This window comes from Protopterus annectens, chromosome 12.part0, assembly GCF_019279795.1.
Source record: "Protopterus annectens isolate FY-2018-M chromosome 12.part0, PAN1.0, whole genome shotgun sequence".
NCBI classification, from domain to species: Eukaryota; Metazoa; Chordata; order Ceratodontiformes; family Protopteridae; genus Protopterus; species Protopterus annectens.
The window spans coordinates 1,390,103,895-1,390,120,336 of NC_056746.1; the positions used below are offsets into that span (position 1 = coordinate 1,390,103,895).

Consider the following 16,442-nt stretch of genomic DNA (forward strand, 5'->3'; position numbering starts at 1 on the left):
GCAGAGGATTCTAAGAAAAAGCTTTATTAAAAATGGTTATACATGAAATCCTTTAGCTCAGATTACAGGAAAAGAAAATAGCAACAAAGGAAGAAAAGGTAATATTTTCAAAGGATATTGGCAAATTCCATCGAATGTCATGTCAATGGGGGGGTCCTTTAAGGCAATTATATTAGAAATCACCCATAACAAAATGTGAAAAAAATGTTCCCGTCTTTATGTGTCTATATAATGTACCTTCTCATTCCAGTTTTTCTGTAAAAAGAAAAAAAAAATATATATATATATATTTATATATATATATATATATATATGTGTGTGTGTGTGTGTGTGTGTGTGTGTGTGTGTGCATATATATATATATATATATATACATATACATATATATATATATATATATATATATCTATGGGTCTGCCTGAAAACACTGAACGCTGACAATGCAGACAATGAGATAACCGACACCGGAAGAGCGACAATGGAGATGACCGATGATTGAAAATCCGACGCTGAGAACACTGACATGTTAAGTTAAGTGTGTGATAGTGATGGACGTTAGGGTCGGGGTGCGGGTAAGGTAAGTGTGCGATAGTGACAGACTTTAAGTTTAGGGGCGGGTTAAGTGAGTTAGGGTTAGGGCACGGGTTAGGTGAGTGTGCGATAGTGACGGACCTTAGGGTTAGGGTTTGGGTTAAGGTTAGTGCATAGATAGTTGTGTATGTAAGGTTTAGTATAGGTTTGTAAGGTTTTTGGTGTGCTTGGGTTGTGTGTGTGTGTTTTATGGAAAAGGTATTTGTTTTGTTTTGTTGATTGTCGGGATTGTGGTTTGTTTGGCATGTTAAGTTTCGTGTTTTTGAACTTTTGGTTTTGTGGTGTCGGTTATCTCGTTGTCGGTGTTTTTGCATGTCGGTGTTTTCAGGTAGACCCATATATATATATATATATATATATATATATATATATATATATATATATATATATATATATATATATATATATATATATATATATATATATATATATATATATATATATATATACAGAGAGAGAGAGAGAGGTTTACCTTCACAATGTTGAATGCTAAATGGGTGAAAATGAATTGGTTGAATGCACTATATTGAATGATCAAAATGTTGAAATAAAATTAGTCTAAACTCACAATGTCGAAATTATTGAATTTGCCCATTTCTGCACTCTAGTGTGATATTGGAGTTGGTATATTTAAGTAGGGGGGTGTGGGGGATGCAGGCCTGCAAAATAGTAGAGGTGATCTCATTGCTTTTTCAATTAAATGATTTTAGACATTTTGATCATTCAGTGTTTTAGGTTTAGATGTTATTTTTCAACCAAATGAACATTAGACAGTATGGCATTCGACATTTTGAAGGTAAACCATATATAGATATACATACATATACAAAGAATGAAGGAGAGCATGAACAAACATTTAGTCTATGTTTTCCTTTAGGTTACAACATGATGGAGGCATTTGGATTGGTGGAGAAGGAGTATTCCTCAATTGAAGGTGTTTCCATGGAGCCTTTCATCTTTAGTGGGACTAGTACTTACAACATCTTTAAGGACAGCCACCTGACACGCAAGACAAGGTAGGAAAACATAAACATCCTTAATATCCTGCCCCAAGTGAATAGGAAAACAAAAACTTCAGGGTAGTTTTATTTGGGCATGTCTTTCCTGTCAGCTACTTATGGATTTAAATTTCATAACTTAACATTTTGTACCATCTTTTCAGGTAGAATTTCAGTTTTACTTCTGACTGATACTGTTGTTATTAACATATCTATGTGTTTTTGACAGGGTTTGATTTCCCTTTCTGTTGTACTTATTTTGCAACTTTTTTGACTCGTAGCTATCTTACTGTTATGTTATAGAATCATTTGTGTGTACTTAACCAAGTCTGATTCATAATTATGTTGATTTGTCATGGACTTAATCCATCGTTTTTTAACTATGAATATACTAAATTGTAGAAAAGTCTTAGTTGTGAGTGCCTAGGATAGTTTGGTAATTTTAGCCAGGTAAGTACATTGGAGAGAGAACAGGAAGGTACACTACAAGGAAAGTCTGCATTCCTCTTATACACTAGCTCAAACTTTAGTTAGTACATTGCAAGTACATGTCTGGAGGCTGAAAAACAAGAAAGTATAATGTGTAACTCTTCTAACTCAGTTATTCACAAAAGCCTGGACCCATAAAGCATGCCAAGCCTTTAAACTGTGACTGATTTTTGTAATGATTAAAATAGAATTGATTGCGTAGTCCAGGATGATCCCAGATTTCACATCTTGAAGGGGTAAGTAATCCCTACAGATAATAAGTAAGGCTGGATTAGATACAAAGAAGATGATTTATGTCCAAATAGCATGCATTTTTGTTTTCATGCAGCGTAAGTAAGATACATGACTATTAATTAAACTTGTCTATGTCACAATCCAGTTCAGAGTAAGTAAAATCAAGAACCGGTAAACTGACAAAGAATAACAAAAGTAATTATTGTTGGGGGGGGGGGGGAGTAAGCGCCTGTTTTAATCTAAAACCCTGCAATGGTAAATATACTAACTCTGAGGCTGCCTAACCTCAAGGGAAAGGGAATGCTTTTTTTACTTCCAAATTTCAGTGGTCGTGCTTTATTTTGAATGTAACACAACATGGCAGGACTTAAAATTCTGGTCATTTAATGATATCAGACCAGTTCAGGTAAATACCAGAGATGGACACCTAGACCTGAAAAGAGTTAAATTTATGTTTACTTAGGAGAAGCTGAATTGAAGTATGTTGGTTATTATCATATTGGTTATCTGGTAATGCTACAGTGTTTCCACATGCCCTTAACAAAGACAGCAAGTAGAGGTGAGCTAAGCACAAAGACCTGTGGGTTGTCCAAAATGAGATGCAGATAGGGGACAGTCATGATTCTCTAAAACCTTCAAGGTAGGCAGCAAACCATGTGGATTATTATCTGATAACCCAAAGAGAGAGACAATGTATGTAGAGTTGATTGGTGGTTAATGGTATTAGATGAGTTTATTGCATATGTATTTCATTATGCCAAGGAAAGCAATGCCAGTTTCATAACCAGAATGAGATCCATGGTGAGATCTGGATAGTAAGTTCTGAGTGCTGATAGAATTAAAAACCTGGGGTGTAGTTATTTCCATTATTTTAAAAAGAGGACAAAGAAGGCATGCATATAGATAATTACTGACTACACATGAAGAACTACTCTCATATTGACTTTCAGAATCTAGAAACAAGAAGTGCACTTGCCCTACAGCACAACTTTGCCCTTTTCTCCACTGTAGTGCAATCTCAGAGTTGGTGTATATAGTTAGGGTGGGTTTGAGTTGCTTAGCTGTTTGTCCATTGTGCTGTAGGACAAGTATTTCCTTGCCCTCAGTAAATTCAGCGAATCACTGAAATGAATTTCACTTTATGAGGGTCGATGATTAGGTGTTCTCTGCAATGCGATTGTGGTGAACTAATATAGACCCATTTTATACACTAGTATTTTATTCATTCATATGTGTCTTTATTTTAATTTTCTTTTTTCATTTTTTTTTGAGCACGAGACCATTGGCTATTTTTGAGAACTCTTTCTCATTTGCTAGGTCTAAAGAAGCTAACAAGCCTTCCCCAGACTTTCTTTGACCCATTTGAGGCTACTGAGGAGATGAAGGCACCCCACGGTGGCATTATGTTGTTGCCATGGATGATTTTTTTTATTATGCTTTCATTTCCCGCACATCTGCAGAGTCTTGGAAGGACATGCTGGCATATTGTCCTAACTCTGCAGTGAATTAACCAGTGTATTGTCTTCCTGAAAAAAATGTCCCTCCTGCATGTGTCCAGATTCTGATGGAGGTCAGCTGCAGTGTGCATCCAAGTGCACGCCATTCCCTAAGGATAGGCATGCCCACCCTCCCCTTACCAGCACCTCAAACTCCTGAGCTGCAAATTAAACCTGGGTCATCTGGGTCATAGCCAGGGCTTCATCCCTCTGTCATAATGCTGGTTATGTGTGTGGATTTCACTTGTGAATCACGGATTATGAATTCGGAAGGAACAAACAGAAAACATGGGAACTGGGTTATTCAACCAACAGTACAACTATATAAATGCCAATTATATTAGCAGCAGGGATTATTTCAATATAATATATGCAATGTAATGTATGCAGTTCAACAAATAAAAGTATTATGAAATACAGTGTTCCCTTTGGTGTAAGAATCAGTTCTGATGAATGGGAGTGGCTGGTCAGGGCTCTATTCTGTATGTGCCAGTGTATGCGACGAATAGTGGCAGGCCATTGATAGAACTGAAAACGATACTATGTGCACACTGATTAGATAAATGTCTCAACATCTGACAAATATACTGAGATATTAACTATGTTAATAAAAATAATCTGGAAAACTAAAGTTAACAATTCATGCAACTGGCAGTATCTAAGTATTCTGACAAACCTAAGATTTTTCTGCTCACATCCAAGCTTGAGCTCTCCCTGGTTAGCAGAGATTGTGATAACTTCATTTTTAACCTTAGAGTAAAATCAGACTCCATCATAAATAAATCATCTTGTCAGACTTTTAAGAAACCACAGCTATCATGTGTAGAATTACATCCGTATGGAAACAGACTGCAATGTTATCCTCAATGACTCAAATAAATACACTGTGCATGAGATACTAGCAATGAGTTGTATGATGTTGTTTACGTCTGCATTCATCAATGCATATTGGTAAGACAAGAGGTGCAGGAAAATTTGACAAAAAATCTCTTTGGGGAATGGCAAAACTGATAAGATATATAAATATATTTAAAAAAAAAAGTGAGAGCAAGAGAGAGAATAATACCTGAAAGGGGAGAAAGGGTGAAATGGGCAGGGAAACATTCAGGCAGATGGGAGTGGCAGGAAGCAAAAGATAAAAATACATAGGAGTGGTTTTGTAGTTAGAATGAGAAAGGGCGTACATACACGAAGAGGAGAAGGGCAACTAAAACAGAAAGTTATAATGGCAGAATGGTGGAAGTGGAGGTGTAAGTATTATAGATAAGAGGAGCAATGACATAGAAGCAAGAAGCATAGGAAAAAGAGAGCCAGGGTAGGAAACGAGAAAAGGGGTTTGTTGATTTGAGACTCAGTCACAAAGGATATTTCAGGACTCGGCATGGAAAAAAGGGGGAGACCAGATTCAGTGAAACTGTTCTTAAGGCTTACTGTGAGAAAAATACTGGGGGAAGTGACCACAGTGATTGCTAAGCAGAGGGATGGGCATGTATGAAGGCACCAGCTACCTGTCTGAGTAGACAGCTGAGATGATAGCAAACAAGGCCTGGGAGGTAATGGAGAGATTTCTGGGGAGGAGTTGGTGGTAGAATTTTGAGATATACTGACTGTATCAGTAGCCGACATAGAGGAGAGAGGAGATTATGGCTTATAATAACTGGCTGTACCAGTGGACAAGGTGCAAAAGCTTAAGATTTGTATAAGGACCTCGGACAGATCATCGTTTTTTGTGGGAGAACTGTGCTTAGTAGAAGTTTGGAAATGTACATTTCAATGATTGTAACTTTAAACTAAGATGGAAGTGAAGTGGAAGGGTGACTGTAGCAGAATAGGTGGTTTGGTATTTAGGCAATAGAAGGTGGTTAAAAAGAGATACAGAACATATCTGAGGATTAAGCAAAGATGACTCAGATCTCAGCTGGATAGTTTTACTTCATAATGCAAGAAGTCTAGGTAGGAAGACTGCAGACCTGTAAGCAGTGATACAGAAGGGAATGGTGGGTACTGCTGGTATTGCAGAAACAGACACCAATGACAAAATGGGTGCATCATGGAGGTGCCTGTGTGTTTCTACAGGAATGAAAGAGAAGAGTAGAGATGGGGTAGGAAGGTATCAGCATGAGGTTACAGACTGCAAAGAGTGGGACAAGGGTGCAGCCAGGGTAGAAACAAGGTAAAATGCCTTGACAGTTAAGGCAGAGGAAGGGGGTAGAGGTGATGGACTGAATCAGTGTATCATCTCTCATACAAAATAAAAGAGGAGGATGACAAACAGGAGATGAGAATAAAGGACTGGAGTAGAAGGAAGGGTTAGTGCTCATTGGGGGTCTGAATATGTCAGGAGCAGAAAGGATGATTTCAATCTCAAAAAAGTGGTGGAACAGGAATTGATTGTGGTCCTGGACCATGAAGGCCTTTATGTGGGGCAGCACTGCACCAGGAAAGACAGAGCTATGGATGTGATCCTAACCATTGCAGGGTGTCCATGTTTAGGTACCATAAGACCATAGGGATAAAGCCACTGTGTAATGTAGAGCAGAATTAATGGTAACAACAAAAACGCAAAGACAGAGGTGTGGCATTCCAGAAGACTAGTTTATGATATGCTGGGGTAGATGGTTCAGGATGAGTTAAGAGACTGGAAGGAATTCAAGCATGCCATCAGACTATGGGAATGGACTAAGGATGGAGTAGTCATGACAACAGGCAGTGATGTGAGGAAGAGGCAGAAGAAGAAGGAGAAACAAGCCATTTTGGCTGCACAGCGACATGAGACCAGCAATTACAGTGAAAGACAGGCCCCAAAAGAGGTAGAAAGAGGTGGCCAGTTGTATCAGTTGTAGAGGAGGCAAATGGTAAATATGATGCTAAGGGTAGCAAATTCTAAGGCTGAAAGGGAGTTAGCAGAGAGCAAGAAGGTAAGTATTTGTTCTCCTCGGAGCAGAAAGAAGGACTAGAGGGGAATAACTGACTAGACGAAGCAAAGAAAAATAATAAAAGACTGTTAAAAAAGCAGATGTACTAAACAAGCTCTTGGCATCAGTCATCACGAGAGGGTGCCACGGCGGTAGGGAGGTAGGACATGAAGTGAAAAAGAGAGACATCAGGATAAAATAGATGGGGGATTAGAAGGGAATGGCAACCCTTAGGGACACTTAAGCTAAAAGACCAGATGACCTGCCTTGTGGAGTCCTTAGAAATCGGATCGGTGTGTGGAAAGCCCCCCTGACAGAGATGCTCAGCAAATCACTGGCTGTTGTTAAGGTGCCACTGGATGAGATGGAGCAATTGTGCTACACTGTACTGGGGAGAAGCAGGAAATAATGTGGGGGACTACAGGCGTGTTAACAACAGTGGCCAGAAAAGTAATGGAGTATAACAATCTTCATGAAATCTACCAACATGGGTTCATCACCAGGAGCTGTCAGTGAAATCCCATGCAGCTGAAGGAATGGGTTAAGGGTGAACTTGATAGTGGAGTGTTAGCCTGTTTTTCCTGCTCTCTGTCATTATTTGAACTGCTAATTTAATTGTGTGGAAGATGCATAGAAGTGATATATGTTGCTTCGCTCTTTGGCATGGTATTGAAGCATATGATTATGTCTGTTAGACAATGGTCTCTTTTCCATTAGCAAGAAGTATCATGTGATGTCGGGGCAACCTTTATAGTCATAAACAGTGAACAAAGTGACTGGATGAGGACATCTGGGTTTTTCTAATATCTTGACACAAAAGCTCCTGTTTTGTTAGTGAAACATAAATTTCATGCCAGACATCCGGAACAACAGAACAAATTGTTAGCATGGGATCCTTATTAGTAAAGTTAGTTAGTTTTCACTACTGCATCACTGGAAACTCTTAGATCTAGTGAGGTGATAACAGCTGTATGGTATCCTTTGTGATCGTGAAATCAACGCATCCACAAAAAAGAGGGAAACTAGTTTAAATACATTTTTATCATGTTTTATGAACTTTACTTCTAGTATTGCATTAGCATTATGTTGTCAAGCACCTAGCAGCAGCCATTACCTGAATTGTTCCCCCACAAAGCCTAATGTTATCTGGGCAATTAGCTACAGTGTTTAAGAATACAGCTACAGATATCACCTCTACAATACCTTAGACCTAAATGATTGAGCCATGTGGAATTCTTGCATATAAACAGAGGCACCATTTGACAGCAGCAGAAGCTGCTCTCAAAATTCCTATGGCTTCGTTCCTGGCCTCTGCGATGCACAATATAACCTCCATAAGGAGTAGCTACTAATTCCTGTATAATTTTTAATATGTTGAGAAATTTCTCACCACCTGTGCTTTAAGTCATATTACATTTTGCAATCCCTATAATTTGATGAGATGATATCTTGTTTAGGTGACCTTTTTCATAAAATATTTGTCTGAGTTTAATGTAGTATATAGGTATTGTTTGAATTAGATTGATAAACTTTTCTTTCCTTTTTTTTGGGCAGTGATATCCATCATGCAGGGATTCCCACTGAACACACAATTAGCATTCTCTTCAGACTACTCCCAGATACTCCTAAGGAAACGTTTGCTCTTTGGCAGGTCACTGATGAGGATTTCCAGCCCCTTCTAGCAATTATTTTGGATGGCAAGAATTTAGAATTGATATGCTGTTTCAGTAATTTAATTCTGGCCCATTTTATGTAAATTGTCCTGTTCTAATGCTTTCTTTCTTCACATACTAGGCAGACAAAAATCATTGGAATATTTTAATTATGACCATATGGCCAAAAAGCAAGAAATTATCTTTGACCAACCAGACGTGAAGAAACTTTTCTACGGGAGCTTCCATAAGGTTTGACTCACCTAGATTTCTTGTTGTTCTTATTCCAACTGAAGGCTTACCTATATATTTTGCTTCTGTGCAATGCTGTAGATGATTGTATAATTTCTCTGCAACTTCCTTTGTTTCTGCTTGGGATAAATCTTACAGATTGCAGTACTGTAAATGTGGGTAATTGACATGTTATATGTATTTACAGTGTCATATTAAATAATTTAATTCTTATCCCAGTACCTATTTTATCCTATTCAGTAACTGAAGCCTATCTCACCAAATAGTGGGTATAAAGCTTGCAACTAGTATTCTCAAAGATGATAGCTTGCCACTAGATTTACCAGATACACACATACACATGCACAAACACACACACAAACATGCCAATAGACATGCACACACATACACATACTTGCACACCCATACACACATACATGTATGTAAACTACATACACAAATGTGCACATGCACATACATACATGCACCTGCATGCACATGCACACACACAACACATGCTCATGTACAGAAGTACATGCATGTGCATACATACACATAAACATGCATATACACACATACATACACATGCAAATGCATACGTATCATGTGCATGCATGCACATATGTGCACACACACGCATACACACACACACACACACACACACACACACACACACACACACATAAACACTTAAAAAACCTTGACTAAAACAAATAGATACAGGAAAGATGTGTAAAGTCAACACAGAAACCTTGTAAGTGGAAAACTGAACTGGTGAGCCAAGTACTGTGAAGCAGCAACACTAGCTGCTGTGTCACTGTGCTGAGCATTTAATCAGGAAATATCCAGAATTAATGTTGGGTAAGAGAATGCAAGTTAACTTCTGTAGCATAACTGCTTGCCAAAATAAAAAACCTTGCAAAGTCATAGGGTTGTACTATTTACAAAAAAAAAAATCAACTTTCGTAGCATTTGATGTCAAGCAAATGGCCTACTAGCTGTTTTTAATCACCTTTATTAACATTTTTAAAAAGAAACAAAAAGCATTTACAGTCATGTTTATACGAGTGTATCCATTTTCAAACAGCAGCAAACACAGATATATGGAAAATAAAATTATAATTGGTATATGAACATGTCGTACCAGTACAATATTAACCTAAAACATGAAACAAGTAATTCTTCCTTTCTTCTGGGGCACATAACAATTATGCAGTCAAACACTAACTTTGCATACTATCATCTTTCACAGTCCCTTTGTTGTCACTGAATTTTCAGAAAAATATTACAAGTGGCATATTCCATTTATCATGCAAGAAGTCAGAGCTTTGAATTATATACATTTCAAATCACTTTGGGTCATGTGACCACTAATTTAAACATCTTTAGGAAGACGTATACCATACTTCAGTATTAGATCACACACTATCACAAATTGGTGCATCCAAACCACAACTTTCATGAGACAACTCTCCCTGTACTGTTATTTCAAGATAGCACCTTTACCAGCTTCATGTTGGGTCAGCTCCCATCTGTTTATAAAGTATAAAATGAATGAATTCAGCGGTTTTGCATTCTTGCAAAATATATCAGATTTTAAAAGGGTTGCAACAATGTTTTATGCAACTGCATCCAAAAATTTTCAGAAATAATCATTTTACTCTTAACAAATAGTTATCCTGTTTAGTAAAAAAGTAGACAAAGGTTAAAATTCACTTACTAATATTAGATAAGTATACACAAATCCAATAGATATTCAAGTAACTGGTCATCTCAGAGGTCACAATCAACTCTAATTTTCAGAACTTCATTCTTCACTGTCAGATATCTATAATCACTTAGTTACACCCTTCAAAAAATTTTGCAACTGGGTCACCCATAGTATATCTCCATACAATTTGCTAAGGACACAAGCCATCAAAGCAGTCTAAGATCCACACAGAAAGGAGTGTGTCCACACATTTCTTAATATGGGGAGCGGATGTGTGGCTTTCCAAACTGGACAGGAACCAATAAAATGTCCATTGTTAATTCTTTAGTTTAATTTAATCCATTATAAATATCAGAAAACTCAATTACTTGCAATGTAATTTTGAAGTTCTGAAAATGATAAACAATGTAGTCTCCTGGAACAATTCCAAACCCTGTGAAAACAATGAACTACTTGCAAAAGTCTCACATTCTCTTCAGTGCTATTGACATCACTAAGTCATCCAACTAACAAACAAAATGTCATAAAGCATATCATCTATCATGTCTATTCAGTGAAGGCATAAACCAGCAACCAAGAATAAATTATTTGAAATTCAGATCTAGAGTAACCTTCTTTTTGGTCACACTTATACATTTGAAAAGGCTGTCTAACGAGGGCAATTGCAAATTTCTTCTAACAGTATGCAATGAATAGTACTTAAACTTGGCTATCATTTTATAAGACATATCTGAGGAAAAACACCTGTAAAGGACACCATATACCTTACGTATAATTCAACGTGAGAATTTAAAGAGTATATATATATATATATATATATATATATATATATATATATATATCTTAGTGTGTGTGTGTGGTATATGTATTATCTATCTGTCTACACACACACACACACACACACACACACACACACACACACACACACACACACACACACACACACACACACACACACACACACACACACACACACACACACACACACACACACACACACACACACACACACACACACACACACACACATACACAAACACCAGGCAATGTACAGCTTCAGATAGCAAAGGGGTCTTCACCTACAGAAACAATGCAGAAATTACCTATGTACTAGTATAGAAATGCACGCTCTAAAAGAGTGAGAGCATTCTGTACTTGAGGGTTCCTATATCACATATTGTGCATTGATGAAGACTTTACTTCTGTAAAATATATACGGAGCAGACTTGTTTTGAGTGTCTAATTAGTTTGCAAACATATAATTATTTTGTCAGTCTGTTAGGGAAATACCACATATCAACTAATATAACCTTGACCAGTATGTCAACTAATTAAACTCTCCTCCATCTGTGGTGAAAATGTAACTATGGCATAACTCTTCAGGATGCAAAGCTTGCATTTCACAATGGTAATCACCAGTATGAAATCACTTATGTGTGAATGCCATTTTTTGCATTTTAACATCACAAGTTCAGTGTCTTGAGAACTGATGCAACAATCACAACCGTGGTATGTGTCAGTAGCAGGATTGTGAGCATTCTGCGACATTGGAAGTGAAATAGAGCTGGACCCCCATGATTTTACAGACATTTTTCCTTTAGAAGGTGGATAATTTTCATTAATTATGATCTTTTCTGATTGGACTTAAGGGTGCCAGTCAAAAAGATGCATACTTTCATCATGGAGCCAACCTTTCCTCCATTTGAACATAGTACATGGTGTCAAGATTCATTGTGACAGCCATTTAGGGATCTAAAACTTCTGCTGCAAAATGGATACTAAATGCTAACAATGAGGAAGTTTTTGATCATTTTGGAGTGTTTATTCCTCTGCTACTTTAATTTTGAATTTCCAGGCTCCCATATTTAAATTTTTACTGTCTTCTTTTGAGACAACTGGCATGTTAACTGAAACTTCCCCCTTCAGATGTTAACTATTAACAATTATTTGAATTCCTTAGTTGTTTCTGTTTCTTGTGTAACCATTTACTCCTTAAGGTGCTCCTATGAGTCTGCTGATGCTATCTCTAAAGCTGCTACGGAGAAGTTACGAGTGGATTTGCTTTGTTACATTCTCAAAACTTACATGATGATGGTAAATCACAGTTTTAAGTTCCCCCTATAGACAAAGATGTTCTTTGTGGCCTTTGTGCTGCAAGGTCCTTAAAATGCTGATAAAAGACTGTAATTGATTCAAGCAGTGATCCAAATTTTACAACCCTACAAGTTCGATAAAAACTTCTAACTCAAGACCCTTTTCAAAAAGCAATTTAAAACGCAATGTGCCAATAAACATAATGCTAAAAAGCAATGGTAAGAATGCTCTGAAAGGAGAAGTAATGCCTCTCAGAATGAAGGACATTCCAAAATGACAGAATGAATACTTACCTCTTCAGGTCACCCTCCCACCCTGGCACTCTCTTTCTTTGTCTAGGACTTCATCTTTCCCAGTGGCATCAGTTTATTTTAGACAGTTGGGTTCTGTGAATCGTGCAAGAGGGGTGCAGATGGCATTGAAAGTCCCTGCCTTCAGGAAATTCCTTCTCATCCTGTTAACTAAACTTTCCTGTTTCCTCCAGTTTTAGATCACATATTGTCTCAGGGGATCATAGCATTATTAAACTCGGATCCGATAAGCAGAGGTTTTTATTCAAGGATCTTTCTGGTATTAAAGAAAGAGGGCATTGGAAGACCAGTTCTAGACTTTTCCTTTCTCAATCACTGCATCAAGATCCCAAAGCTCTTAATGTTATCCATCCAAACCTTATTGCATTTTATTACCTACTCAGTTTCATGGTAACTTTAGACTTAAAAGATGTGTACCATCACATTCCTACTGGCAAGGAATTCAGATCTTTTTTCTAAATTCTAAATATCTGGCTTACATTATCAGTTCTCTGACTTACTCTTTGGGCTATCAACTGCAGCGAGAGCATTTATAGTGTCTGGCTCCAGTAATTGCTTACTGCAAACTTCAGTAAATACAAATCTTCCTGTTAGATGATAGTCTTATATTTGCAAACTGTTTTTTCCATTTGCTATAATTCTCTGGGATTTGTCAAAAAGATACTTCTCAGTCTGGAGTTTCAGCTGAACCCACAGAAATCTTGCCTCTGCCCATGTCACAGAATAGTTTTTCTGGAATGTCTTCTGGGGACTTCCATAGGAGAGGCTTTTCTTTCTCGGGGCAGTTTAGAACTATACAGAGAAAACTTCCTGATCTTTTTTAATCAGTTAGTGACATCCTCCAGGGGCTTTCCCAGGATTCTGGGTTTCATGGCTTCTGTGATTACTGTAATTCCCTTGGCCAGACTTCAAATGAGGAAAATTTAATGTTATCACTAACCAGCCTGGTTTCATCATTAGTAGCTTTTATTTTTTCAGATCCCAGTGCTTGGATTTTAAGAAGGGTGTTACTGCAGTGAGTGAATCAGCTGTTCTGGTCCCTCTTTTTTCCTTCCTACCCCTCTCAGTCTGTCACAAATGATGCCTCATACTTTGCTTCATGGGCTGTATGTAATGGGGTGAAAGTCTGTGGAACAAACAGGATAGACTAAAGCACATAAGTATCAAACAGATGTTGGCAGCAGTCAGTGCACTGAAGGCCTAAAACTGTTTCTACTCCCTGGGACCTCTGCAAGTTATTACAAACAACACCACAGTGATGTGGTTTATAAACAAACAAGTGAGGGAGTATCAGATCTTATCTTCTTTGCAGACTTGCTGTGGCGTTATGGAAGGGAGCAATTCAGCTCACTTTCTCTCTTCAGGCTTCTTACATCTGTCAGAGCAGAACGTTATACCAGACAAGCTGAGTAGGACAAGGGCAGAATCTCACAAATGGAAAATGCACCTGGACGTCTTCCAGGAATAAAGCCAACTGTGGGAAGCACCTCAAATAGATCTGTTTGCTTCCTTTCAAAACAGACAGTTAAAGAAATTCTTGCAAGGTTCTTTCAGTGATCCAGATGGACTCCCACCAAGAGAATTATTTTGAATCACTTTTGGGCCAGACAGTAGTGGTTCCCCATTTTTTTAATGGCCAGTGCACTTATCACACACATGTCTACAGGCTAGATTACTTATCATTGTGTAATACAACACAACTTGAAGTCAGTTCAAATGAGTGCCTGGATAACGGAATTGTGTTACCTTTTAGGCACCTTTTTATGAGAATGTGCAGAAGGTGCTAAAGGAGGCTAAAATCCTGCTAGTAGGAAATCATGTCCAAGTAAGTGGTGCCAGACTAAGAACCAGGACTCTTTCAAGGCTTGATGTCTTTGGTTCTAGAGTATTTCTGTGGCCATTTCTGCTTGCCTTCCCATAGATTCCTCTTTTCTTCCTGTCCTCAAGTCGAGTCATGTTTGAAAGCATTTCTTTCCTACTGGTCTGCTTAGAAAACAGGTGGCTCCTCCTTGTGATACTTTGTGCTCAAAAGGCACTTCTTCAGTTTGAACCAGTTTATCAGGTTAAATTAAGGTTCTTAACATGAAAGACTGCATTACATTTCTCATTTCTCTGACTTCTACAAGAAGTATATCTAACTTACAAGCTCTTAAGGTGGATTCCCTCTACCTGATTTTCCACAATGACAGGATTTCTTTGAGAACAAATCCTTCTTTTATGCCTAACCTGATTTTAGAGTTTATCTTGAGCTAATCCATTAATGTAATCCTATTTAGGTTCTGAAAAAAAATATTATATACTCTGGAGGTCCACCAGCAGCTTGGATAATACTTAGACAGAAGTAAATCCTTCAGGAAGGCTGATCAAATGTTTTTTTTTTCTGTGAAAGTAACCCTGGAGTTAGAATATATTGTTAGGGGGGTGTATTTTATGCACTATTATACACATGTGTATCCAATAAAATGCATTAAAACATACATCAGTAACAACTGGTTGAAAAATGTGGGGGGCTACACCCCCCACACCCCCTAACTTTATATTCTCTCTCCAGGTTCGCACTACAGTGGGGAACAGGGCATATACCTGCCAGTGCTGTTTTTCGGTCAAATGAGTTTTCGGTCATATGGGTTTTCGATCAAATGAACTTTCAGTTATTTGGTCTCAGTCAAATGGGCTTCGGTCATATGAACTTTTGGTCATATGTAGTGAACCCATATATATATATTTGTGTGTGTGTGTGTTTATGTGTGTATACATATATATGATTTTACACTTCCTAGCATTTTTCCTTTCAGGGCTCTATCCTTTCGTCTTCAGACAAGAAAACTCTGATGGTTTTACTGCCCCTGATTTTCTAAGGCTCTCATCACTTCGCACAGCATTTAGGGTAAGTGGAAGGTGGCCTCAAGCTTTAAAAGTTGGGTGGTGGTCATATCCTTAACATGATATAACCCAACTAGCTTAGGCTACTGTAACAGTGATCTGTTACAACATGCACTGTTACGGTAAGTTTACTTACACAACTGTACTTTCAGTCTTGGTCTACATGGAGGTCCACAGAGCCAGTGGGCTCTACATCTGACTACCCGCATCACCTTCATATCAGCCAGTCTGGGCTGTGCTTTTAATGAGAACAAGCAATAAATTAAGCCTGACACATAGACTGGGAATCGTCGATAGTTATGCAGTATGCTAAGGCCGTCCTTGTAGTTTGTAGCATTGAGCAGGCTTGTGGCTATTGATAGAAACCTGACACTCTTATGTGACATGGCATCAACCCGGAGATATGTAGACCATGTAAATGACCATATAAATAGATGATAATGAGGCCATTCAGGTACGGAAGCCTGAAATACTTTTTAAATTCATGCATATAACATGGTATTGTCATTCAAAAACATGGTTAAGGAGGCCAGTGAATAATAGTACAGACTAGTACAGCATGCAGAAAGTATAACAACTGCAGGCTATCCATATGATAGACATCATCAGGGAAATTCCTCAACAGAATTACTACATTTTCCCAGCCACTGTCAGCACTGGTATTGTTAGTGCATAGCACCCACCAATGTGAACCAATGTAATTCAGGCAGTGTCTTATACGTTAAAACCTCATAGTGCAGCATATTGTGGTCTTTTATGTCTACTTGCTGAAGTTAGAGGTCTGCGTGTTATTGCTATCCATGTGGAAAAGTAAGGTACATCTAGCTGTTATAATCT

General features: G+C 37.9%; 1 protein-coding gene across 4 annotated transcripts in view; it reads left to right on the forward strand.

The window, feature by feature from the left end:
• LOC122817233 (collagen alpha-1(XIV) chain-like) overlaps nt 1-16,442 on the forward strand; it is a 950,064-nt gene that overhangs the window by 681,581 nt on the left and 252,041 nt on the right. For all 4 annotated transcript variants that reach the window (XM_044090454.1, XM_044090451.1, XM_044090453.1 and 1 more), the window contains exons 25-27: nt 1,469-1,607; nt 8,278-8,420; nt 8,518-8,627. In XM_044090454.1, the coding sequence (XP_043946389.1) occupies nt 1,469-1,607; nt 8,278-8,420; nt 8,518-8,627 (392 nt within the window). The remainder of the gene's footprint in view (nt 1-1,468; nt 1,608-8,277; nt 8,421-8,517; nt 8,628-16,442) is intronic.